We start from the raw sequence: 26,513 nt of genomic DNA, 5'->3' as shown, positions 1-26,513 counted from the left end.
ACATCTGAGAGCCTCTCAAGCATTAAACCTTTTCACTTTGTTAGGCAAATCTGTTCCATCTGCTCATGGACATCAGTGAATTATAACACTTCACTTGTAGCTTAATATAATATATAGATCGATGTATTTAATAGAGGTTGATTAAGCACTTACATGCAAAGTAAATGCAGACTATATGTAGTACTGTCTTAATATGTAGTAAAGTCTTAAGCTGCCACAAAAACTGTTTAAATCTTGGCAGTGAGTGTGTTTTCATCAGTAAAAATGATATTAGAATAAACCTAATTAAATCAAAATACAGTAAAAAAAATAGGTAGAATGTCTTGTTTTCAGTAAAGTTGTTTACATCTTGGTTAGATCATAGTTTCAGTTCATCTTCTCCTCAATGATTTGTTCAAGTGCCCCTGACTTAACTTAATAAAGTATGAATCAAACTGATTTACCTCAATTACTGTTTGATTAAACAGATTTAACTCAATGAAGATTAAACTGATATAACTGAGTGAAGTATTTGATGGATGGATGGATGGATAGATAGATAGATAGATAGATAGATAGATAGATAGATAGATAGATAGATAGATAGATAGATAGATAGATAGATAGATAACTGCACATAAACTATGCAGAAAAATAGAAATAAATATAGGCATAAGTTACAGTACAAGAGAAATAAAGTAAAATCATATCTCTTTACATATTTACATGGCGTATGAGATTTGTTGTATTTACAGACAGCAGGCACTGAGTGGTATGAGCTAGTCTAACAGCACATATTATAGACTAACTAACTCTGAGTTGCATCAAAATTACAGTGGAAAGTAAAGTGCACAGTGAGTGTCATTACAGTAGCAGTTATGATGTATTGCACAGTGTGTATTAACAGGAGATGAGATACAGTGATGTGGTTCAGCACAGTTCAGACAGCAGGAGATCAGTACCATCTCTGCAGCAAGGTTGTAGAGCCTTATAGCAGTAGGTAGGAAAGATCTCACACGGCTCTTTAACACAGCGCAGCTGTAACAGTCTGACACTGAATGAGCTTCTCCGTTTATCCACTGTAGCATGCAGAGGGTGTGAGGTGTTATCCATTATGGCTAACAGCTTTTTGAGCGTCCTCTGTTCTGCCACAACCTCCAAAGAGTCCAGCTTGACTCCTACAACAGAGCCAGCCTTCCTAATAAGTTTGTTTCATTTGTTCAGGGTGCTTTTGTTAATGCTGCTGACCCAGAACACAACAGCATAGAATAGAGCACTCGCTACAACAGACTGGTAGAATGTCTATAGGAGCTTAGTGTCCACACCAAAAGACCTCAGCCTTCTCAGGAGGTAGAGATGGCTTTGGCCTCTCTTGTACACTGCGAGTGTGTTACAGCTCCAGTCCAGCTTGTTATCCAAGTGCACACCCAGATATTTGTAGGTCCTGACCACCTCCACGTCAACTCCATCAATAGTGGCTGGTGACATGGCAGCTTTGGACTTCCTAAAGTCCAGCACCATCTCCTTAGTCTTACTGATGTTTAGCTGCAGCTGGTTCAGCTTACACCAGCCAACAAAGTCCTGTGCCAGCATCCTGTATTCCTCCTCCTGTCCATTCCTCATGCACCCTACAATGCCGTGTCATCCGGGAATTTCTGCAGATGACACGGCTCCTCGTTGTACCTGAAGTCAGAGGCGTACAGCTTGAACAGGAATGGAGCCATAGTCCCCTGGGGAGCCCCAACACCGCGCACATTGAACTGATATGACTTAATTAATTATTGAGTCAACTGATTTTGCTTAATGAAAGGTTGATTTAACTTAATTGATAAATTATTATATGTAAATAAAGGACTGATTAAACCGATTTAAATGCACAAAGGATTTATTTAACTGATTTAATGCAATGACCAACTGATTAAACTGCTTTGACTTAAAGAAGGATTGAATAAACGGAGAGAACTCAGTGACCGTTCAATTTAACAAATGTAACCTCATAAAGGCTTGATTAAACTAATATATCTCCATTTTTGCCGATTTTTAGTTTTTGACATAAATTGAAAATGCATGTTGGCCTTTATATTGTGTGTACATTTCATGAAGGATGAACCACAATAAATAGCCAAAAATTGCTTGGAAAAACTTCTGGTTCCATTGGCTTACATGGAAAGTAATGTAGGTTTTTTCTTTCTCCTGTAAAGTTACTATTCTGGACATACAAGGCTTTGTTCAGCAGCGACATGCCAATAGACGGATTAACCTGGTTTAACTTCATGAGGGGTTTATTAACTTGGTTTGAAGGTTTGATTAAACCATTTTAACTAGGTGAAGGATTTGATTAAATCAGTGACTGGAAAGAATCACTTGTTTTATATCTGTGGCTTCCTACAAACAACAGGTTTTTCTTCTAGGCTCTGAAAATTCGTCCACAGTTCTTCAGGTGCCAAACCCGACAGACTTGATTTTCTCCTGAAACTAGCACCCGGAACTAGCTGCCACTGGACTGAAGCTAGCAGATGGATTAACAGGGGAAAAAAGACTTCTTGAAGGATTCATAAAAATATTAGGTAAGATTTTAGCTTTTTGACACCTTTTTTGAGTGAAAAAGTTCTCACTTCGTGTGCAGATGGCGATTTATAGCCTATGCATGAACGTGTTTTTAGCATTTTTGCTCACGAAGCTGATAGCTTTTTATTCGCCAGCTTCTCGTTCATATTGCCCCGCTCCACCTTAAATGGCGCAGCAGTCGTTGAAACGCTTGGAACAGCTCAGGCGCCCGAATGGAGCTGCTGCGCCATTTAAGGTGGAACGGGACAATTCGAATAAGAAGCTGGTTTCAGCCTCGTGTTTAGTTCGTTTCCACATAACTAGGTTATCAAGTGCAGCCGAACGCCTCTCCCTTAACACACTTAGACAAACCACGCTTGGCATTACTGCTCTGTGAGCTCCCTTTAAGGTGGTACTGCTGAGAGAAGGACAGATTTGTATGAAGACAGTGAGGAAATTTGCTTACAGGGGGAGGATGACACTGACAGTGAGGGTGTGACTTGGTCCGTTCTCACTCTGAAGCTTGTATTTCACAGCTAGACTGTCTAGAAGACTATAGGCAGCTCCTGTACACTCTTAAAAAGATTGTTCTGCAAGGGTTCTTTGGTGAAAGGAGTGGTGAAGTGGTTCTTCTGATGAATGGAGAATGTGTTATATAGCTGTGGTCCTATACAAAACCAAAAAAGGGTTGTGCTACTTACGATGCCAATCTTTTAACATTACACCATTGAAAAAGGTGGTTCATCGGGGTTGCTTAGAAAGAAAATGGTTATATAAGGAACCTTAAACACTCAAAAGAACCCCTTTGCATGATTAAGTGGTTCTTCGCACCACTTCAGATTGATGGCTCTTCAGATTGATACAGTGCACTCTTAAAAAAGGATGGTTTGTCATGGTTCTTTAGCAAAGAAAATGGTTCTATAAATAATCACGAACACTCAAAGAACACCTTGCATGATTAAATGGTTCCTTGCACTGGGAAAGGGTTCTTCAGTTTGATGGAGAATGTGCTATAGATGGTTCTATATAGAACCTTTCTGAGAAGAACCTGGAACTTTATGCAGCACATTCATGATGCAAAGAACCCTTAATCATGCAGGGTTCTTGGAGTGTCAAGTGTACTAAAGAATCCTGACAAACCATATTTTTTTAAAGTGTGGAAGAACCCTTTTTGTTGCTGTAGAGGGCTAAAAAGGTTCTATATAGGACCATATATGACACATTGTCATCATTCCGAAGAACCGTTTCACCATGCAGAGAACCATTTAAGTACGAAATGGTTCTATAGAGAACACCTTGACTAAAGAACCCTTGAAGAACCATCTTTTCTAGGTATGTAGGTTCTCTTCTGTCATCCAAACTTGAATAGAGTCAGCAGAAGCAGAGGAGAGCAGAGTTTCCCAGACCATCCTACAGTAACAGTAGAAGCGTGCAGGCGATGTTTCTGAGGAGGTGAGATGTTCCACTGACATAACGAAGAGGAAAGTCAAGTGACAAAACAGGCGTCTTTAAAACTAGAGTTTGCATTTAAAATATATAAAGAATGTGGGACTCCTAACAACCACCTGCAAGACCTGCTAGAGAACCAATCAGGGTTTGTCGCAAAGTATCTTAGCAGAACATTCTGGGCCCGAGCCCCAAAAGAGCAAGCCAAGGGCAACTGTGGCAACAACCTGCCTAATAGCAAAAGGAAGAAGCCTCGAGAGGAACTTAACAGGGGAACTCGTCATCGACTGGTCGACACCAGATAGCAAAAGAATTACCCAAAGATTTGACAATGATATATATATAATAAAACCTAGACAAATAAATACTTTGGGTTTATATCAAGAAAACAACGATCAAACGTCTTCTGTCCATCCTTCCACTGTAAGAAAACACCTCAACACTATGGGTCTGAAAGGATGTGTAGCTCTGAAGAAGCCCTGACTGAGAAAAACAACGAGGAAAAAGGATGAAATTTCCAAATAAACTAAAGAAGCTGCTGTGGTCCTCAATGGACAGACCACCAATTGACAGACCTCAGCATCACCGAAAGTGGTTGAGATTGCTTGTGCTGTGAAACGCAGGGAGTCCAACCAACTTCTAAGACTGAACTTTGTAGGTGTGTAAAAAAAAATAAAATAAATAAATAAATAATCCTTTCAGATTTCTTTGAAAAACCGAAAGTGAGTCTCCGGCAAAGGACAGCAGCTGTAATAAAGGATGGACACACTGAAAGATTTGATATCATATGCAGTTGTTTAGGTTTCGGTATTTATTTTCTGTTAAGTAGTACTGTATGTGTTACTGTTCATAGGTATGGAATCAAAAGTAATAAACCAAAATGTAAACTAATAGTTCATTTGCAATTTAAAAATGGTACAAAAATGGAAATGTTGCAAATAATAAACTTACTATATATTTAGTTATTTTTATGTGTTTAGTATCTGCCTGCCACAATATGAGGGACAGTGAGAGACGACACAAACACACACACAAACAAACAAACAAACAAACGATATCAAAAACTGCCCTGTTTGTAGTGTTTATATAGCTATATACATTTCTATTATTTATTTTATTTATTACATTTTTTTTCCCTTCAATCCAAACCACTATTTTTCCTCTTATATGATTCTTTCATAATTATTTTAGTCCTAAATGTTCATTTTTCTTGTTCTTCTTTTTGACAATGCTTTGGCAATACTGAATATGGTCATGCCAGTAAAGCTGACTGCATTGAATTGAATAGTATTGTAACATAATTTACTATGAACAGCTGTTTGATCAGTTTGGGTCGCTGTTTGAATGTGGGACATTCTGGACAGTAATTTTATTGTAAGTTAATTCTTGAGGCTTCACAGCTTCTCAGTTATTGTGTAATCAGCATCTTCTTCTTTCATCATTGAGCGTTTCTGATGTTTCATAGCTTCCTACAAATTGTTTGAATCCTATATAATATTGGCATCATATTACAATCATTTAGTACATATCTCCAGTTAAATTGGATTTATGTTATGGAAAACAGTGATTTACAAACGTAGTGTACATGCTTATGAAGAAAGTCCCCCTTACTTGCTAATATACTTGAGTAAAAGTAAAAAAAAAAAAAAGCAAGTCCATTAAATTTATAAAATGGAACTGGTTACAGCAAAGTCAGCGAAATTGTGCTTACTAGCCCACCAAAACTCAAACACTTGCGCCCCCTTGTGTTGAACACCTGAGCTATCCTCACTATTAGAGACTTATTGAAGAAACATTGAGGGCTGGTCTCCCACACCTAGATCTTAGAATAAAAGGAGTTTCCTAGGGGGATAGGCATAATTAATAATAATAATAATAATAATACTTTTATTTTATAAAGCGCCTTTCAAGAGACCCAAGGACACTGTACAATACAAAAAAAGTAAAACAAAAATTCATTAAGATTTATAACAATATATAAAATAAACTAAGAAAAAAAAAAAAAAAAAATTTAATAGTTAGATGCGCTGTTCTTGAGAAACCTCCAGATTCAGATTTGTTTACAGTGGTGGTGATAGGAGCCAGACATGTGCATGTATAGCAGAGATGCTATGTGCAAGGCAACAGTTCATAAGAAAGATTTAAAATTGATCATTGTTTTACTATCATTAGCATTACATATAAAAACTCCTGCTGGTCTCAGTATTGGGAAGTTCCATGCTCTCTCTCTCTCTCTCTCTCTCTCTCTCTGTCTCTCAGGTCTGTTTGTTTGATATGGAAAGCCAGAAGCAAGTGATTGAAAGGCTTCGGACTGCGTTCCGGTCAGGCGTAACCACTCCCCTCCAATTCCGTCTGAAACAGCTGGAGGCTCTGCTCTCTCTGCTTGAGGACAATGAACCCCAGATTTTGGAGGCCATGCACAAAGACCTCGCCAAGGTACGCACCAGGGATCAAACTGTACCATCATAATGTCAGTGGGACATTTAAAAAACATAGAAACAGTTTAAAGAGCAAGTATACTACATAGATAGATAAATAGATAGATAGATACTTTATTGAACTTTGACTTTATTGAAATTCAGCAACATTTTTGGCCCAAAAGAGCAGAAACGCCTGGGCAATCGTTAGATTGGTCGCCATGTGTAGAAGCATTTTAAATTATGGGACGACTGAAAAATGCTCAGTGCAGAATTTGTGCTATGAGGTTGGTACCCCATGTAAGCCAAGTTTGATGCTTATCCCAGTACCACCATGTGTCCAGTCTACACTGTAGGAATGTAGCCTACTGAGTAGTGCTCGGGTCATACTTACATATTTGAAATAGTTAATCAGACTAGTAATGCCTCCATGGTATGCAATCCTTATTCTTATCAGCTGATCATTTTTAAGGGGCCCATATCCTCCATATTCAGCCTACAGCAGTCTAGCTCCATCCGTTCGCACTAAAGTTATGAAGGGCCTGGACTGCTTTTTGAATGAGACACCATATAGGGCTCCAGTCAAAGCATTTGCATTTATCATTCATAAAGGTGTTCTAACAAAAATAACCTGCTAATTTCTAGTTGATAAAAAATTTGGTCATGTATTGATCATGTGCAAATTAATTCTGACTGTTTTTGGTACATAAAACTAGACAAATGTTGAAGTCGGAGTTCAAAGGAGACAAATAAAATGGAAAATGTAGGATGTGGGTCCTTTAACAGTAACTGTTCTATCTAAAGGCCCTTGCTTATTAAATGAATAAATATTAAATTCATTATTTTCTAATTATAATTTTTAATTGTATAAATTAATTATTTGATTTATTTGGGCCAATATCAGTAACCATACTTCCTTCCTTTCTTCCTTTCTTTCTCTCTTGTAAAGCCAAAGTTTGAGGCTGTGCTGTCTGAAGTTGACCTTGTGGTCAACGATCTTTGCCATACCATTAGTAACCTGCACAGCTGGATGCAGCCCAGCTATGTGGGGAAGAACCTGGTAAGATTTGTGTGATTTTTATGTATGGAGTGGGGGGGGGTCTATATATCGTACTAGCAGTGTTTTGGTTCAAAATAATAATCTGGGTTAAAAGTAGTACCAATATTGATGTCACATTATTTAATTATTAACATTTCTAACATGTATTAAGCCCACAGTGCTTTTTTTAGTCCTTAGGATGGTGCTAAAGGCATAAATTATAGTGAAAAGTAATAAATTGCAATATCTTCCAGAATATCCCATGACAAATCTTTCACAGTCTTGCAATAGAATTGAATTGAGGTTTAACTATCATAACAATATCATGTTGTAAGGCCTCGAGTCAACAGATTTTTTGTGACGGCTTGTTTTATTTTTGTTTGCTTTCCCACACCAAGGCTAAACTGCTGTGACTGGCAAATTGCGAAATGTTTGCCTTATGACTGAGTTGGAGATGTTCCAGTGTTACAGGACTGAAAAGCAGAAGTGCTGGGTTTTCTGATCTCTCTCTCTCTCTCTCTCTCTCTCTCTCTCTCTCTCTCTCTCTCTCTCTCTCCCTCTCTCCCCCTCTCTCTCTCTCTCTCTCTCTCTCTCTCTCTCTCTCTCTCTCTCTCTCTCTCTCTCTCTCTCTCTCTCTCTCTCTCTCTCTCTCTCTCTCTCTCTCTCCCTCCCTCCCTCTCTCTCTCTCTCCCCCTCTCTCTCTCTCTCTCTCTCTCTCTCTCTCTTTATTACTTTTTTACTGCTTTTAGGCAACAAAGTTCGATGACTGTTTCGTTCGCAGGGAGCCATTAGGGTTGGTTTTGATAATCGGCGCCTGGAACTATCCCCTCCAGCTGATTGTGGCACCGCTCATTGGTGCTATTGCTGCAGGTGGGCTGATTTCAGTACAGGAAAGAATGGAAATATAAAACTGTTGCACGTCTTTCATGGAAACCACTGTCAATGATCAGAACTAGGCATCTGGGTGTGATCTACCATAGTAAAGTGTGTGTAAGGGGCGGGGCTTAAGGCCCACCAATGCTCAAAAAGTCCTAGTTGTAATTTTATATTTCTGTATTTTTTAATTATTTTGTTAGAGGTTAACTTGGCAGGCGTGGAAAAAAATGTTGGAGAGCTTTTATTTTATATATATAGTATATAATTAGAGCTACTCTATATTTCCAAAAGTATTCGGTCATCTGCTGTCACACGCATATGAACTTAAGTGACATCCCATTCTTAATCCATAGGGTTTAATATGATGTTGGTCCACCATTTGCAGCTATAACAGCTTCAACTCTTCTGGGAAGGCTTTCCACAAGGGTTAGGAGTGTTTATGGGAATTTTTGACCGTTCTTCCACACACTGATGTTGGATGAGAAGGCCTGGCTCACAGTCTCCGCTCTAATTCATCCCAAAGGTGTTCCATCAGGTCAGGACAAGCACCGTTCTCCTGGCAACTGCCAAACCCAGACTCGTCCATCGGATTGCCAGATGGAGAAGTGTGATTCGTCACTCCAGAGAACACGTCTCCCCTGCTCTAGAGTCCAGTGACGGCACTTTACGCCACTGCACTCTACGCTTTGCACTGTGCTTGGTGATGGAAGGCTTGGATGCAGCTGCTTGGCCATGGAAACCCATTTCATGAAGCTCTCTATGCTGTTCTTGAGCTGATCTGAAGGCCACATGAAGTTTGGAGGTTTGACTCTGCAGAAAGTTGGTGACCTCTGCACGCTATGTGCCTCAGCATCCACTGACTGTCAGTTTATGTGGCTGTCGTTCCCAATCGCTTCCACTTTGTGATAACACCGCTGACAGTTGACTGTGGAATATTTAGCAGTGAGGAAATTTCATGACTGGACTTGTTGCACAGGTGGCGTCTGATTACGGTACCACGCTGGAATTCACTGAGCTCCTGAGAGCGACCCATTCTTTCACTAATGTCTGTAGAAGCAGTCTGCAGGCCTAGGGGCTTGGCTTTATACACCTGTGGCCATGGAAGTGATTAGAACACCTGAATTCAATGAATTGGATGGGTGACTGAATGCTTTTGGAAATATAATGGATGTAGAATCAAAACAGTTGAATCTGAAAATATGTATTGCCTGTACTAGAATTGACATATTCCTACTTTAAAGGGAATTGCACCAATTTTCCAACATTTCTGCATAATTTAATGGTTGAGATGTAAACAGAGTGGTACTTTTTTTCTCTAATAGGTATTAAGTTGAAAATTTTTATCTCAGAACTACAATAAAACAGTGTCTCAGTCATCTGGAAGCATTTTCATAACCATTTCACATAATAGCTTTCCATAAATGAGTGTTTAGAGGCATTAAACTCTTCAGACGTCTTTTTCCTATCACCACCATTGTGAACAATTCTGACTTAGCAAGTTTCTCTAACTTTATTTACATCTTAACAATTGAATTATAGAGAAAATATTTAGAGATTCACATATTTATGTGTTAATACCAGTGTAAAGTGAATTTTTGAAAAAAAGAGAAGTGTCAAAAACCACTGTCAGAGTTAACAGCATCTCATGCATTATTCTGAACCTCATTATATGTCCTTGTTTAGGCAACTGTGCCATTCTGAAGCCGTCAGAGATCAGTAAAGCAACTGAGCAACTTCTCTCGGCGCTCATACCCAAATACTTGTCTCAGGTAACGTATTGGCTTTGCAGTCACTCCAGACTGAGGCTTTAAAGGGCCCAGATCATAGAGGCCTTTTTTGACATTTTTGTTTCGTGTAGTATACCTGGTTGAAGTTTCAAAACACATCATTCATTCTCCAGTCCTTTTATGGTATTTTGAATTCATCCCTTTTGTGAAATCCAATGCATTTACATAATCCAACTGTTCCACCTACAGTACCCCATTCAGTCACACTGAAGTTATAAGGAATGTTTCAGCACAGACTGTTTCTGAACAAGGACAGCCAATCATAGCTGAGGCCATTTACATATCATCTCCATCCATGGCTTTTTGCATAAATTGGAAATTACAGTTACCCTTTGCGTTAAGTTAGAGTTTTGTGATCAATAGGCCACCATAAATTTTCTCAAATTACTTTGGGAAACATTTTGGCAACAACAAAATTAGGTTTTTTTCCTTTTTCTGTGAAGTGACCATTTTGGAGATACGTGGTTTTGTTCCAACAGCTACAATATATCAGCCTTAAAGGCACAATAGCAAAAACACCCCGTTTTGTGATACATAAAACCCTTGCAAATGTCATAGACAATAACGTACAAGGCAGTTGTGTGATATGGGTCCTTAAGTTGAACTTTGGTCCTGTGGTCATCATTTAGTAAAATCACAGCAACTAACAGTAATAATTTACTAAAATACTACGCTTTATTTACAAAATGTAGTTCACATTTACAGTTTGTTTTACTGCTTACATGTGCACACCTAACCTGCCTGCTGTTTGTATCTTGCCTTTCTTGCTTTGTGGAATTACAGGAGTGCTATGCGGTGATTTGTGGAGGAGCAGAGGAAACCAAGCTGTTGTTGGAGAACAGATTTGATCATATCTTCTATACCGGTAAGTGTCCACAGTTCACTTTCTTTTATTTGACCACCTTGACGGAATCTGTTATATCTTTGTATGTTGTGGATGCACATTTTATTCATTTCTGTTATTCAGATATTTACATTTTATAGACGTAATTGTTAACCTTAGCATTGAGCCTACAGTACTCAGAGACCAGAGAGATTGAATTCATTTCCAGTAAAAACTGCCATGAAGTACATTCATTTTTTGAGAAATATTTGAGGAGGATTATATATAAGCTAATCCAGTTGCATCAATGAAGGGAAAGTCAGAGGAAAATACATGAAAAAAATTTTTTTTTGCTGCTGAAAAATAAATAACTGTTACGTTGAAAGTTATGTTTTATGTTCAGGTTAATGTGAACCATGCATTTACATAATAAAAATGTTATTGAATTACATACTAATTGTAGTTGTTGTACATGATTGGCATTAATTAATGACACCCACGCCTTATTTATATAAACTATCCATCCTCCACCAGGTTCCCAGGCAGTAGCTCGGAGTATCCTCCAGGCCGCTGCGGTGTACCTGACTCCAGTCACTCTTGAGCTGGGTGGCAAGTGTCCATGCCTCATTTACGGCCGGCTGGACATCAAGGCTGGCGCGAAGAGGCTGGTGTGGGCCAAGTTCTTCAATGTAGGTCAAAGCTGTGTGGCCCCAGACTACGTTCTGTGCACGACGGAGATGCGGGACGCGCTCGTGCCCGCGATCAGGGAAGCTCTGGAGGAGTTCTACGGGCCTCAAGCTCAGCAGAGCCCGGACTACGGCCGCATCATAACAGACAGACACTATGACAGACTGATGGAGCTTCTGGGTAAATCGGAGGGGAAAGTGGTCATAGGAGGAGATGGAGCTAAAGAGGACAGGTACATGGGTGAGTAAAGGTGTATTGATTATATTCAGTAAGCATGTTTTTTGTGTGTGTCAAAAAAATATTTTTAAAATCTTAATATTTTTAGGATGCATGTACTGTGTATGTATGTACTTTACCTTACTTGTCCTCTCTTCTTTGTCCAGCTCCGACGGTGATTGTGGATTTGAAGGAGTCGGACGCTCTGATGCAGGAGGAAATTTTCGGCCCCATTCTCCCCATCATCACCATCGAGTCTCTGGATCAGGGCATTAGTTTCATCAACCAGAGAGAGAAGCCTCTGGCGCTTTACGTCTTCTCTGATGAGTCTCAAGTACGACACCAGATGCAGTCCAAAAGCCACCAACATTTCCCTTTACTGAAAGTATGAGGTGAAACAGTTTGGGTGTTTCTCTGTTTTTCTGCAGATTGTCACCACAGTTCTGGAGAGAACCAGCAGTGGAGGGTTCTGCTCTAACGATGGAATCGTTCATATGACACTTCCTGGTTTGCCTTTTGGAGGAGTGGGTGAGTGCCTGGACCCTTTATGGGATGTCACTGTTCTTGAACAAGAGTCGCTTCACTTCAAATGTCATCGATTAGCCAAAACATGTTTGCTTCTTTAGTTTTAGCACCGGAGCTACTAAATGAATGTAGCTAATAAGCTTATACCACATCAATATGCATGGAGCCATACACGCCTCAATCACTGCTCAAAAGTTTGGGATCACTGATTTCATTCATATAAAATCCGTTTCTTTAAAGATGCGTGTTTAAAATGATTCTATGATGAACCAACAGTTCGTGGGAACCTGTAAAAATGAAGACCTTTTCGATGCTGAACGGAGCTGATAGTGATTCCATAATTTAGAAATCTATACAGCATTGAAAATGAACTAACATCTATAATATTTTTCTATAAGGTTCTATATAAAACCATCTAAAACATTCACCACTGATCTGAAGAACCCTTTTATCATGCCATGGGTTCTTGAGTGCTTATTGTTCTATATAGAACAATTTTCTTTACTAACGAACCCTTGCAGAACCATCTTTTTAAGTGTGTAGATAAAAGATTTTTAGTAAAAGCACTGGTTCTATTTTTTTGTTCTTTTTGAAAATAGTTCTGTATGGGACCAAAAAGGGTTCTGCTGTTGTTACAATACCCTTTTAGTGCTATAAAGAACTATTTTCAAAAGAACCATCTACAACACATTGTCCATTAGTTTGAAAAACCATTTCACCATGCAAAGGACTATTTAAACCTGAAATAGTTCTACATAGAACTCATGGTTCTAAACATAAACATTGCCTTTACTAAAGAACCCTTAAAGAAGCATCTTTTTTTTTGAGTTTGTATTTTTTTTTGGCAGGGAAATTATGCCAATGTTATTTTTGTGCCCAGTTTTGGTCTTAAGTATGTGTCACATTTGCTAAAGACAGTCCCAACCGTTTTGCTCAGGTGCCAGCGGGATGGGCAGTTATCACGGCCGCTGGACCTTCGAGACGTTCAGCCACAGGCGTGGTTGTATGCTCCGGGGCTGGGGACTGGAACGCATCAGCATGCTACGCTACCCGCCGTACAGCGAGAGGAGGCTGGGCTGGCTACGCTGGGCCACCACAGCCAAAAAGAAGGGCTGGGCAGGATGTTCTGTGATGTGATGGTTTGTTTGTTAAATCTGTGATAAAAACTAGGCATTATTATATCAGGAGCTGACTGGCTCGGATGGTCGGAGAAGAAAAGCAACCGTAACAAACAAAATCGTGCAAAAAAATGCCCTACTTGGCTTAGTTACAGTATTTTTGGGTAGCATTGGAAGGAGTTTGAATGCTTTAAACAACTGTTGTTTGAACTAGGATAAAATTATGTGGATTTCCTTTTGTTCCTTTCACTTTATATACTACTTCTCCAGTAGAGGGCAGACTGGCTGGCCAAAGATGTACTACATAGATACAATACAGTTCGACAGCTGCACAAGTAACATGATTGACATGTCACGATTGTCTTTTTCCTGTGATGTATTGGTTTACATCCATGAAAATCAATTGTCCAGACCAGTATGAACTTATATAGTCATAAATCATAAACCTTTTTCTACCATATATTCTAGTGCGTTCTTTATTTTCTGAAAAAAATCTACTATAAATGTACACAGAAAGTGTGCTGACACCGGAGTGGTCCTCCTTGCTTGATATAAAGTACAATAATTGATATTATCAAAATCAACAAATCAAACAGAAAAGAATGTTGCACTGAATGACTGGACAGGACTGAAGTTATGTGCCGTAGCTGGGCCTCCAAGATTGGAGTTGGCATGGATTTATAATCCCAAAAATCACCTTGGGATTATTGCTTTGGATAAACAAATTTAAGAGGCACATTTGTAACACAGTATTCAATGTTTTGTAAGTAATAATTCAATGGGAATGTGTTGTAAACTGTTTTGTTACACAAGGTTTAGCTCCTAAAATAAATGTTTGCCTTATCTTTAAACATGAAACACTGTGTATACATCAAGGTTTTATTCCATTATACTGATTATTAAAATCTGAAGGGTTTGTAGAACATGTATACGAAAATTCGACAAAGTTCTACGTTCCTGTAAGAGTCCATAATGTTTTGACCTCACTTTACCAAGACCAGACCTGCTCTATGAGAGACTCCAAAAAAGGCTCAGATTTGGGTGGACCGAGTGTCCAGTTTATTAAAAACACCTACCGTGCACTTGGCCATTTTATCAGAAACACCTACCACATGGACGCAGTTTATAAGTTTACAATTACAGACAAAAGCCCAACAGTTTATTTGAAGTTTCCCAACCTGGATTTTTTAAATCACTGGATTTGTAAACAGTAGGTGGTCAGTTATATTAACAGTGAATAAAGGATCCAGGACTGGAAAATGGATTGTCATCAATGGTCAGTTTGCAACCACAGAGCTCCTGGATGGACATTTTTTTGGAAGTGGACCAATCCCAACGTAGCAGTGACACTACTGTGCAGCAAATGGTCCATAACCCAAATAACATCGTCAACATGGGTCCTGTGGTCAGAGACAGAGGGGGGGGCTGAAACTAAACCTAGAAAATGTAGGTACATAGTATGTGTTTCCAAAATAATAGCCAATGAATAAGTACAAGGTAGGTGGACCAAATAAATGGAAACATAACACGGTACATAAGAAGTTACATAGCAAACAAAAAACAGAAACTCTTCATCTCAGACGTCCTTTCATAGTCGCAGTACCAGCTCCAGTTACATCTCAGGGTTCAGGTTTATGAGATGATAGGGGGCTGGCTCCAGTCTGGGCTGGTTCAGAAGCTACTGTTTGAGCGGTGGGGCTGGCAGAAGCTTCCGGATCTTTCTGAACCAACTGAGGCTCATCCTGCCCTGCTTGAGGTGGGTGAACCAGGACCTTGTCAATAATGCCAAAGTCCTGCGCTTCCATTGGGCTCATGTATCTGTCTCGCTCCATCACGCTCTCTAGGAAAGGAATAAACATGAAAAAAACATGCTGTCAGACAAATACAGTGTGCTAACTGTAGATTTAAGATGTATTAAGCAGTGAATCTGTGTCCCCACAGTTGCTGGAAGTTGATTAACCCTTGGATTATTATTTTTTTTTATATGGTCTTTTTTCTCACTTGCAGATAGTAAAACAAGCTGAAAACTTTAGTGACAATTTATAGATTCTAAATTTTCTGTCCAAACCACATTTGCGTTTTAGAGGAGCTCTTTTATTATGACATCTGAATGAAAACACCAGAAAAACATTACATTTTTGCTGATTTTGTCTTTTTTGTATTTTTTTAACATCACCACAAGTTAGAAGTGCAGGCTCAAACAGACTATAAAAAGCGTAATGAAAATGTAATTTATTACCCAAGTATGTATACTAACAAAAACATAAATGCAACATGTTTTGTTCCCATTTGCAGCAGTTTGATGATAAAAAAAAAAAATTTCTGAAGAATGTGTTGCGCTGATCCAGGCAAATGGTGATCACACCTGATACTAAAGGGGAAATTCTTGTTTATGACATCCTTTTTAGTAAAAAGTGTCTTGTCAATGTTTTTGTTCAGTGTTATTATTTCCTCACTGCGTCATTTAAACAGCAGTGAAAACTCTACATTTCCGAAGGTGTGTTTTCATTATAACTGCAAACTGGACATTCCACGTCTTTCAATACAGCAGTGATGGAAATGGAAATATGAAGCAGTAGTCAGCGTAAAGTTCTGTGTAGAGTTCAGTTTTCCCAACAGCCACAACAATGGAATAAACGAGATGTTGATTTATATGGAAACAAGAACAATGAATGCTTATGGCTGAAATACCTGGTCATCGGCAACAAAATCCAAACAAAACTCTTGACGCGAAGATAAAACATGATCCATTAAAAAATGACTACTTTGTAAGACTTGGCAGTGCATTTCACCAGCACACAGACAGAAACGGCACTGTAAACAGCCTATAACAGTATCACCATGGCAACGATTACACGGACACATGCCGCTGCTTTGTCACCAATTGTGCTATGAGACACATGAGAAACCACGGCTGAGCAGTTTGACAACATTTATCATTATTGTGATAAATTACATCAATATGTCATAACATGAACATCTTCAGCACTTAAAAAAAAAATCACTTCCCAACTGTTCGGTTGCAGAGCACAATCAATCCTGTTTAATTGTATTTAGTGCAACAAAGTATGTGGAACTTTAAAATACAAATCATTGGATTCATAGACAGTATTGTTTAATTGTGGCACTGCATTGTCTTACTATATATGTCTAAAAATATTGTGACATTTTGTATTGTGAAAACAAATTAGTATGAAAAAAAGTATGATAAACATTTTTGCGATATTTCCCACCTCTGCATGGAACGTCTTTTTTCTGAACCCTAACACAAGAATGGAGCCAACATAGCCATTACAAAAGACCGGTAGTAAGCACACAGTAGATACAGTACCTATGGTTTCCAGAGGCTGTCCTGTGTGTTTACAGTAGATGTTGTTAATCTGTCTCTTCAGTTTAAGAATCTCCTCAGCCTGGATGGCGATGTCTGTCGCCTGACCCTAAAATCAGGAATCAGTAGCGTGTTAGATGCTCCATAGATTCTGCAGCAGTAACAAAACTACTATTAAAACTGGTTTCTCAGATGTTGGAAATTGGTTTTGTGACTAGCTATTTAATCTTAGGTTAGCTATATATATATTCGCGATCTCGTTCTTTCGGTCATTACCCAAAGCTCATGACCATAGGTGAGGGTGGGAACGTAGATCGACTAGTAAATCGAGAGCCTTGCCTTATGGCTCAGATCTTTCTTTACCACAACAGACCGGTAAAGAGCCCGCATCACTGCTGACCCAGCACCAATCCGCCTGTCAATCTCCCGCTCCCTTGTGCCATCACTCGTGAACAAGACCCCGAGATACTTAAACTCCTCCACTTGAGGCAAGAGCTCATCCCCGACACAGAGAGGGCTCTCCACCCTTTCCCGCCTGAGAACCATGGCCTCGGATTTGGAGGTACTGATCCTCATCCCGGCCGCTTCACACTCGGCTGCAAACCGATCCAGCAAAAGCTGAAGTTCACGGCCTGATGTCCCTAATAGGACCACATCATCTGCAAACAGCAGCGATGTGACCTTGAGGCCACCAAACCGGACACCCTCCATCCCCTGACTGCGCCTAGAAATTCTATCCATAAAAATTATGAATAGAATCGGTGACAAAGGGCAGCCCTGACGGAGTCCAACTCCCACTGGGAACGAGTCTGACTTACTGCCGGCCATGCGAACCAAACTCCTGCTTTGTTTGTACAGGGCCTGAATGGCTCGTAGCAAAGAGCCATGTACCCCATACTCCCGAAGCACCTCCCACAGAATACCCCGGGGAACACAGTCGAATGCCTTCTCCAAATCCACAAAGCACATGTGGACTGGTTGGGCAAACTCCCATGAACCCTCCAGAATCCTGGAGAGGGTAAAGAGTTGGTCCAGTGTTCCACGACCAGGGCGGAACCCGCACGGCTCCTCCTGAATCCGAGGTTCGACTATAAGCCGGACTCTCTTCTCCAGTACCCCTGTATAGACCTTACCAGGGAGGCTGAGGAGTGTGATTCCCCTGTAGTTGGAACACACCCTCCGGTCCCCCTTTTTAAAAAGAGGCACCACCACCCCAGTCTGCCAATCCAGTGGCACTGCCCCCGATGTCCACGCAATGTTGAAAAGGCGTGTCAGCCAAGACAGCCCCACAACATCCAGAGCCTTGAGGAACTCAGGACGGATCTCATCCACCCCTGGAGCCCTGCCACCAAGGAGCTTTTTAACTACCTTAGCGACTTCGGCCTCAGTAATGGACAAGCCTATTCCCGTGTCCCCAGACTCTGCCTCCGCACTGGAGAACGTGTTGGTGGGATTGAGAAGGTTCTCAAAGTATTCCTTCCACCACCCAATGACGTCTTCAGTCGAAGTCAGCAGCACACCATCTCCACTATATACAGTGCTAGTGGCACACTGCTTTCCACTTCTGAGTCACCTGACGGTTTGCCAGAATCTTTTCAGAGCCAACTTAAAGTCACTTTCCAAGGCCTCACCGAACTTGTCCCACACCAGGGTTTTTGCCTTGGCAACGACTGAAGCCTCAGATCGCTTGGCCTGTCGATACCTGCCAGCTACCTCTGGTGTCCTACAGGCCAACCATGCCCGGTAGTACTCCTTCTTCAGCTTGACGGCATCTCTCACCTGGGTTGTCCACCACCGGGTTTAAGGATTACCGCCCCGACAGGCACCAACTACCTTGCGACCACAACTACAGTCAGCCGCTTCAGCAATGGAGGAGCGGAACATGGCCCATTCTGAGTCAATGTCCCTCACCTCCCCCGATATCTGGTCAAAGTTCTGACGGAGGTGTGAGTTGAAGATCAATCTGACAGGTTCTTCTGCCAGACGTTCCCAGCAAACCCTCTCTATACGTTTGGGTTTTCCTGGTCTGACCGGCATCTGATCCAACTCACCACCAGGTGGTGATCAGTTGACAGCTCAGCTCCTCTTTGCCCGAGTGTCCAAAACACATGGCCGCAAGTCCGATGACACGACTACAAAGTCAATCATTGAACTGTGACCTAGGGTGTCCTGGTGCCATGTGCACTTATGGACATCCTTGTGTTTCCAGTTTCAGCAACCGAGGATCAGAACGCCAAGACCCACGCCTTCGGACACTGCCCAATCCACAATGCACCGAACCCCTACTACTGCCCCTCCCATCAGTGGTGGGTCGATGGGAGGTGGGACTCATGTAGCTCCTTCGGGCTGGGCCCGGCCGGGCACCATGAGTGAATGCCTGGCCACCAGATGCTCGCCCAGGCCTGGCTCCAGGGTGGGGCCCCGGTAACCCTGATCCGGGCAGGGTACACAAGTCCTGCTTTCTTGTTTTCATAGGGGTGATTATGGATCACACTTTGTCTGGCCTGTCACCTAGGACCAGTTTGCCATGGGAGACCCTACCAGGAGCTTTTGCTCCAGACAACATAGCTCCTAGGATCATTCAAGCACACAAACCTCTCCACCACGATAAGGTGATGATCCATGGAGAGGTATATATATATATATATATATATATATATATATATATATATATATATATATATATATATATATATATATATATATATATATGTGTGTGTGTGTGTGTGTGTGTGTGTGTGTGTGTGTGTGTGTGTGCAATGTGTGTATATAAGGTCTACTAGGGTCAGTTTGAGAGATGTCACAGAGGACATGAAAGCTGGATTATTAATTGATCATTCATTTCCTATGGGGAAACGACATGTTTAAATGTGTATGAAAACTGTCCCAGAACCACAAGCGCATTATTCCCACATAGGCTCTACAATCCTGCCAAGTTTTGTCATTCTAACTTGAACACTGTGACCTGTGCAAACGGTACGAAGAAGATACCAAGCCGACTTAACAACACTTACGTTCCCCTACAGGACATTTCAGCCGCAGTCTCAAAATACAGCGGTCATGTGAAAAAAATGTGGATAGTAACTACACAAAATGCACAGTAACAAGCAGCTCTTACCCTGGCTCCCCCTGAGGGCTGGTGCACCATGATGCGAGCGTTGGGCAGTGAGTGTCTCATGCCAGCGGTGCCTGCAGCCAACAGCAGACTGCCCATACTGGCTGCCTGACCCACACACCACGTGGAGATAGGGTTAAGGATATACTGCATAGTGTCGTAGATCGCCAGCCCTGCTGTAACTACACCACCTGCAGGAAAATACAGAGAAAGCACTTAAAACAGGCTTGTAAATCACCACTAGGGGGCGCTATTAGCACACAAGTAGATGTATCATTGAAAAAGAGGAAACACCAGCACAACCTCACGGACGACATGCCTCACATGCCTGCAGTCCCAAATTACAAAAAGAGAAGCAAAGGAGTTGCATTTTAAGTGTGATTTTTATTTATTACATGCAGCCAGGTGTCATAAATACACGAACAGTCAGAAATATACTTTAATTTGCATTTTAATTTCTTTTTAAGCACTTTCAGCTGCTCGAGTATGAAGGATGTCATAAAATAAAGTTTATTATTAATATGTTTTGTAGCTACTGCTGGACACAAAAACGGAGCGCTGAAATGACTTCATCTGTAGTTATATTTTTTTCAGCTAGCGCATTTTCCATCACAATGCATCACATTCGTGTAAAAGATATTGGGAGGTTTACATCAATTCTTTTTCTTCTATAAGTTATAAATATCTATAAAACAAAATAATGGAAAGGCAGCTATTGACTGCCTTATATTTTATTTGCTCCTGTTGAGCCACACACACCTGCAAATGTAACTCAGTGGTGGTTATAATAATAAGTAATTATTATAATTAAGTAATAATAATAAACAAAAATAGTAATAAACACCAACACAGTGATCAGAACCGTGTTACAGTTCGGAGCTGACCTGAACAAGTTCATGCTTGCACTGAAGCTCTTTTGCTTTTCTCTGCCTTTTACTGCAAACATATGAACGTTCTTTATTAATATCGCCTTGTTTGTAAACTGGCACTATAGGACAAGTGCTGACTTTTGGCTGGTAATGATGTTGAATTTTCTATGCGTATTTTTTACGTGTTTAGGCTGGTTTTGAAGTTAATTTGGCTTGAAATCATCAACCCTGCGAGCAGTAAAGACGTTTCAGGCTCTCACCTGGACTGTTGATGTACATGTGAATGGGTTTGTTGTTGCTCTCTGACTGAAGGAAAAGTAGCTGCGCGATCACTAGGCTCGCCACAGAGTCATCGATCTAAAGACACAGAAAAAGGAGGAGGGAACGTGAATGGAAACGACGTTCACTCCACAGCACACCTCGATCTCAAGCTGAGATACTTACTGGACCCATTACACAGATGATTCTCTCCCTCAGAAGACGAGAGTAAATATCATAGGCTCGCTCTCCTCGGCCCTGTGGGAGAAACGGCGATAAAAGAGAGGAGGTTCATTTTTTCTGTTTTGACAGAAAGCAACAATCTGACCTATATTCTACATTTCATCACTGTCCAAAAAAACTAAAAAATGTTATTTTCATTTTTCTACATCATTTGAAACACAGCAGATGTCCAGTACTTAAGCCTGCCACAATCATGAAAAAACTGACTTTACTTCACCATTCCGGAATAAAGGAGTTTGATGCAGCATGTAAACAATGTTGAGTTTCACAACATATGAAAGCTGCTTGCGCTCCTTCATAACCGCTCACCACTGTTTATATGGTCCATATATGGAAACTTTGCTTCCTTATTTCTGTGACGTCACGAGAACAAACTCCTTTAGAAATGAAGAGTTCCAACCCAAAATGCTTTATATACATTTGCAAAAGTTCTGAATATAAAAAGAATTATAAATGATATTGTAGCACGTTTTGGAGCGAAATCCTTCACATAGTCACCTATTCAGTCTACAGTGGTTTAGCTCCGCCCATTAACAACGACAACTAACAACGAAGTGCTCTTTGAATGAGCCTCAAGATAGTGCAGCCAAACAGAGCTTATCTTATAGCTGGCTTAACAGCACTGTGACACCGTCTCTTCAGCTCAGGGATACCGAGAGGATGGGAAATGATCATGTAAAAATGAATGGTACAAAAGATCACACGAACGCTGAACACAAAAGTGGACAGGAGGAACAGCTCTGCAATCTAGGAAAAATGGATCCGTAGAGGTTGGGACCAAATGCGTTCATTTGTAGCAGAGGTGGGAAGGTTTCTTGTATAAAAATGGCTCAAACATTAATAAACATTTCGCAAAAACTCAAATTGATCAACTTTTCTGGAATATTTCTATCATTGCGATGTAAACAAAGTCATTCAGAGCGGTTCGACTCAGGTGTCCTTATAGTGGTGGTGATGGGAACCAGGGGTCACAGTGTCTACAACACAAACAGAACCATTTTATTTACTATCCAAAACCACCACTGAACCTAACCGTGCCTCCTGAGCTTTTATATGTAATGTTTATGATGGTAAAATAGTGATAAATCTTAAAAATATATATTGTGAATGTCCATGAATGGACTTCCATAAAAGGATTAACAAGACATTTCAGACAAAATTATCACGAAACAATGTCTCAGTCAGCAAACATTCATAAGCATTTGGTGTTTTCTTTCTTTGAGGGAGCTTTTAGAGGCATTACAGGTGTTCAAACATCTGGCTCCTATCACCACCACTGTGAACGACTCTGACTCGGCAAGTTTCTCTTCAACACAGCATTTCACATCAAACCACTCTGAATGACTGTGTTTGTCGGAGCAGTCATGGGCTGGAGGTTAGGTAAACAGCCCTGTGACCGGAAGGTTGCCGGTTCGATCCCCTCGGCTGACAGTCCATGACTGAAGTGCACTTGAGCAAGGCACCTGCTCCCCGGGCGCTGTGGATAGGGCTGCCCACCGCTCCAGGCAAATGTGCTCACTGCCCCCTAGTGTGTGTGGTCACTAGTATGCATGTATGTGGGTGTTTCACTGCACAGATGGGTTAAATGCAGAGGTCTAATTCCACAGTGACCAATGGTTCTCAATTCTACATCTCATCCATTTAATTATGCAGAAAAGTCGGTTTCCCCTTTAAACATCCTCTGTAAAGAGACAGAAGGAGCATTTATGGTTTATTACTGACAATAAACAGAAATATAGCCGCAAGCGGCGATGAGCGGGTTCAAGCACACACAAGCAGTACCAGCCCTTCTGCAGGTTTAGCCCAACAGGCCTAAAAAGGCCTCAAGCTGTTTGTTCGCAGGCAGAGTGAATGGAACTGAAGGGAGCTCAGATCATGAAAAGGCCTTCATTTGCCATAAACAGCAAGCAGACGTCTTTACCCACATTATAAGTTTCCATTCATACTGAGTTTGATAGAACATAGATGTCAGAACTACATGACCATTGGCAGCATTTCTCACATAGTACCACTTGCACAGTGGACTGGTTCAGTATTTAACCCAGTGACTTGATGTAGGCCATAGTGAGGCCTAATGCAGTCATAATGGGCCCTTTAGGTGTAGAGCAGCTCAGTGAAACTGGGTCAGAATCAGTCAAAAGGCCTCAATATGATATCAGCATTGATCACAGACTAAAACCATAGACGTTCACCAGGTTTTGGTCAGAATGACCTTTTGACCTTTGTATAATAGGCCTTTGTCTAGTGAAATCTTTGAACAAATAAGACAGAATACCAGACAAGCCGTACAATTTTTGACATGACATGCAATCAGAAAGTTGTTCAGGTGAGTAAACTGAGTCATGTGGCACCAAGTGTGTATTGATCAACCTTGTAATAACATTGTAATAACAATTTAGTTGGTTATTAAGTGTTTTTGAGTGCTGAAGTGACATCTAAAGGCCAATCTGGACCAAACGTAGCACACACCCTAAGACTCTCAGTATGTTAACATGTTTCACATTTTCAGATGACCTGGCCAATGACTGCTGAGTTATAGCAAATCGAGCTACAAATACCATGACCCCAGTAATCTGTTGACTGATCCACATGACCCAGAGTAGAACAGTCAAAATGTTTTCAATAATTATTTACCTAGAGAGGCCCTAGAATCATTCTAGACCAAATTGGAAAGGTTTGGATTAAAATCCAGAGACTGGTTTGAAAAGGAGGGTTTTCAAACAGTTATCGACTGCATAAAAACTATGCACTTTTTTAACAAACATATATTGGCAAAATAATTTGTCATGATGCAGTACATTCAACACTAGGTGAAAATTGTAATAGTATTGTAATAACATGTAATAACATGATCATTTTGTGAATAGCGCCCCCCAGTGGCCAAATCCGTTGAAACTTGACTGGTTGTTATGAAGTGGCAACCTAGAGCCAGCATTCAAGTTTCATGATGATTGGTCATTGTTAAGTCTGTCAAAAGCCTTCTGAATCCTGATTGGCACACCAAAATTGATAAGCAACCACAGAATCTGGTCCCAAATGTGCATGTCAAGTTTCAATGTAAAAGGCAGAAGCATTCTCCACATATAGAGTTTTAAATTAATTATGATCTATGTCAGAAGTGTTAATTAGCATATGGCAGCCATCTTGTTCATTGAAGTCAACATATTGTTAATAACTATTGATGAGCAGACTCTTCTGAACGTTTTGATATCAGACACATGAGTATTGCTTGAAAACCCTTGAACTAGTTTGCAAAGGTAGGTTTTGTATATTATGCAAATTAGCAAAAAATCTAAGTGGGCGGAGCTAAATGGTCCAAATGGCAAAGTTGTTTGTCTTGATGCAAAGAATCAGACAAAACAAGAATTTTCACTCTAGACTTCATGGTGTAGGAGTTACGAAGCAAAACGTGTTTTGCTGCTCTATAGCGCCTTTGGCCAGTCGGGGTCATTTTTTGACCCCTTGCGAGATGCACACAAACTACACCTACCCACCAAGTTTGGTGTCTCTACCACTTACAGTCTCTACTCCACAACCATTTTTGTAGGAGAAAAAGAATAATAATAATAATAACAATAATAATAACAACAACAACAATAATAACAATAAGAAGAAGAAGAAAAATCCGAGCAAAAACAATAGGGTTCCTGCACTACGTGCTTGAACCCTAATGACCCCCACTCAGAGCCATTCTCACTGTAAAAAGCCCCTCTTACCGTCTGCTCGACCACTATAGGGATCAGAGGGTTCCTCCATGGAGAGCTCTGGTGGACTGACCGGCTGCCCTTCAGTGCAGACTTTCCACACTGTAAGACCCTCTGGATTAAAAAACACAGCGCATTAAGGACAAGTGGAAGTGGTTCAAGACATACAGACACGAAAAAGCATGTATAACAGCTCTTAGCCTGTCACTCCGAGCTCTTTAATCGACTCTAATCTCCCCCGAACTGCTCTGATCGTCCGTAACCAACGACAGAACTAGTGTTAGCCTAGCATCGCTGCTACTGCCCAGTACGCTTAAGCAGAACTATCCTGACTTAAATAAGTGTTTAGACTGTGGATTTCATCCCACCCGAAGCTCGAGAGGCAACTGTCTTTGCTAAAAGAGCTTTACTTACTCGTAATAACATCTTATTTTCTTGTTTATAAAGTGCAGTCTACTCAGCCTGGAGTCTTCTTCTTTTCGACCTCGTGTGGCCAACTGAACAGCGCGAGGCTCGTTGCGGCCCCTAGTGGGAGTAAGCGGATCCTGACTTGGGCTGTGTCTCAATCCAGTGCCGGTTACAGGGGAGCCTGGCCACGTTCTATTTCCATATAATAAAAGATGACCGGTAAACGCCATAAGGCGCCCGCGAGCGAGGCCTAAATTAATGGGGGTCAGTGGCGATAAACGGCTAAACGGCTAAATGTAAAAAAATAAAAGTTAAAATTGTTTCTGGCCATTTGTTCAAGACTTTTATTTTAGAAACTAGAAGAATGGAGTTCACAAAAAGCAAATAAAATATCCATTTAAAAAAAAAAAAAAAAAAAAAGTTTTAGGTAGTAGAACGCTAGCGTTACTGCTACTGAGTGCTGATTGGTTGGCGTTACTGCTACTGAGTGCTGATTGGTTAGTGTTACTGCTACTGAGTGCTGATTGGTTGGCATTACTGCTACTGAGTGCTGATTGGTTGACATTACTACTACTGAGTGCTGATTGGTTGGCATTACTGCTACTCAGTACTGATTGGTTGGCATTACTGCTACTGAGTACTGATTGGTTGGCATTGCTGCTACTGAGTGCTGATTGGTTGACATTACTGCTATTGAGTGCTGATTGGTTGACATTACAGCTATTGAGTGCTGATTGGTTAGTGTTACTACTACTAACTGCTGATTGGTTGGCATTACTGCTACTGAGTGCTGATTGGTTGACATTACTGCTATTGAGTGCTGATTGGTTAGTGTTGCTGCTACTGAGTGCTGATTGGCTAGCATTACTGCTACTGAGTGCTGATTGGCTAGCATTACTGCTACTGAGTGCTGATTGGTTGGCATTACTGCTACTGTGCGGTGATTCGTTGCACTGGCTGAATAAAGGTCATGAGGCACCTTAAGTCCTATAATTGTGTGAAATTGCTCAAAAACATAACAGCGGTGTGAAACTATTCTGTTCTGTGTTCAGTACAGACTCCTCTGTATAAAAATGATTATGCATTTACAAACTATGATTTTACTCAAATTCGCCATATTAACCTATT

The 26,513-nt window shown here is 40.7% G+C and overlaps 2 protein-coding genes across 2 annotated transcripts; one reads left to right on the top strand and one right to left on the bottom strand.

Annotated features, from left to right (window-relative positions):
* Positions 1 to 2,425: 2,425 nt before the first annotated feature.
* On the top strand, positions 2,426 to 14,318 carry aldh3b1 (aldehyde dehydrogenase 3 family, member B1). The gene is made up of 10 exons (XM_017725010.2): positions 2,426 to 2,546; positions 6,232 to 6,408; positions 7,339 to 7,449; positions 8,178 to 8,298; positions 9,988 to 10,073; positions 10,875 to 10,956; positions 11,449 to 11,841; positions 11,985 to 12,151; positions 12,246 to 12,345; positions 13,280 to 14,318. The coding sequence occupies exons 2-10, from the start codon at positions 6,247 to 6,249 to the stop codon at positions 13,477 to 13,479; spliced, it is 1,422 nt and encodes a 473-aa protein (XP_017580499.1). The 5' UTR covers positions 2,426 to 2,546; positions 6,232 to 6,246; the 3' UTR covers positions 13,480 to 14,318.
* A 7-nt stretch (positions 14,319 to 14,325) lies between these two features.
* LOC108444047 (caseinolytic mitochondrial matrix peptidase proteolytic subunit) lies at positions 14,326 to 25,480 on the bottom strand. Its single transcript, XM_017725011.2, has 7 exons — positions 25,392 to 25,480; positions 24,990 to 25,091; positions 21,217 to 21,288; positions 21,033 to 21,129; positions 19,907 to 20,094; positions 16,792 to 16,897; positions 14,326 to 15,300 (listed from the first exon to the last, which is right to left on the bottom strand). Exons 1-7 carry the CDS (start codon positions 25,401 to 25,403, stop codon positions 15,080 to 15,082), a joined length of 798 nt encoding a protein of 265 aa, XP_017580500.1. The 5' UTR covers positions 25,404 to 25,480; the 3' UTR covers positions 14,326 to 15,079.
* Between the last annotated feature and the right edge of the window lie 1,033 nt (positions 25,481 to 26,513).

Source organism: Pygocentrus nattereri, chromosome 14 (assembly GCF_015220715.1).
Source record: "Pygocentrus nattereri isolate fPygNat1 chromosome 14, fPygNat1.pri, whole genome shotgun sequence".
Lineage (NCBI taxonomy): Eukaryota > Metazoa > Chordata > Actinopteri > Characiformes > Serrasalmidae > Pygocentrus > Pygocentrus nattereri.
Note: the sequence above shows the minus strand (reverse complement) of the source record. Positions and strands in the feature narration are given on the sequence as shown.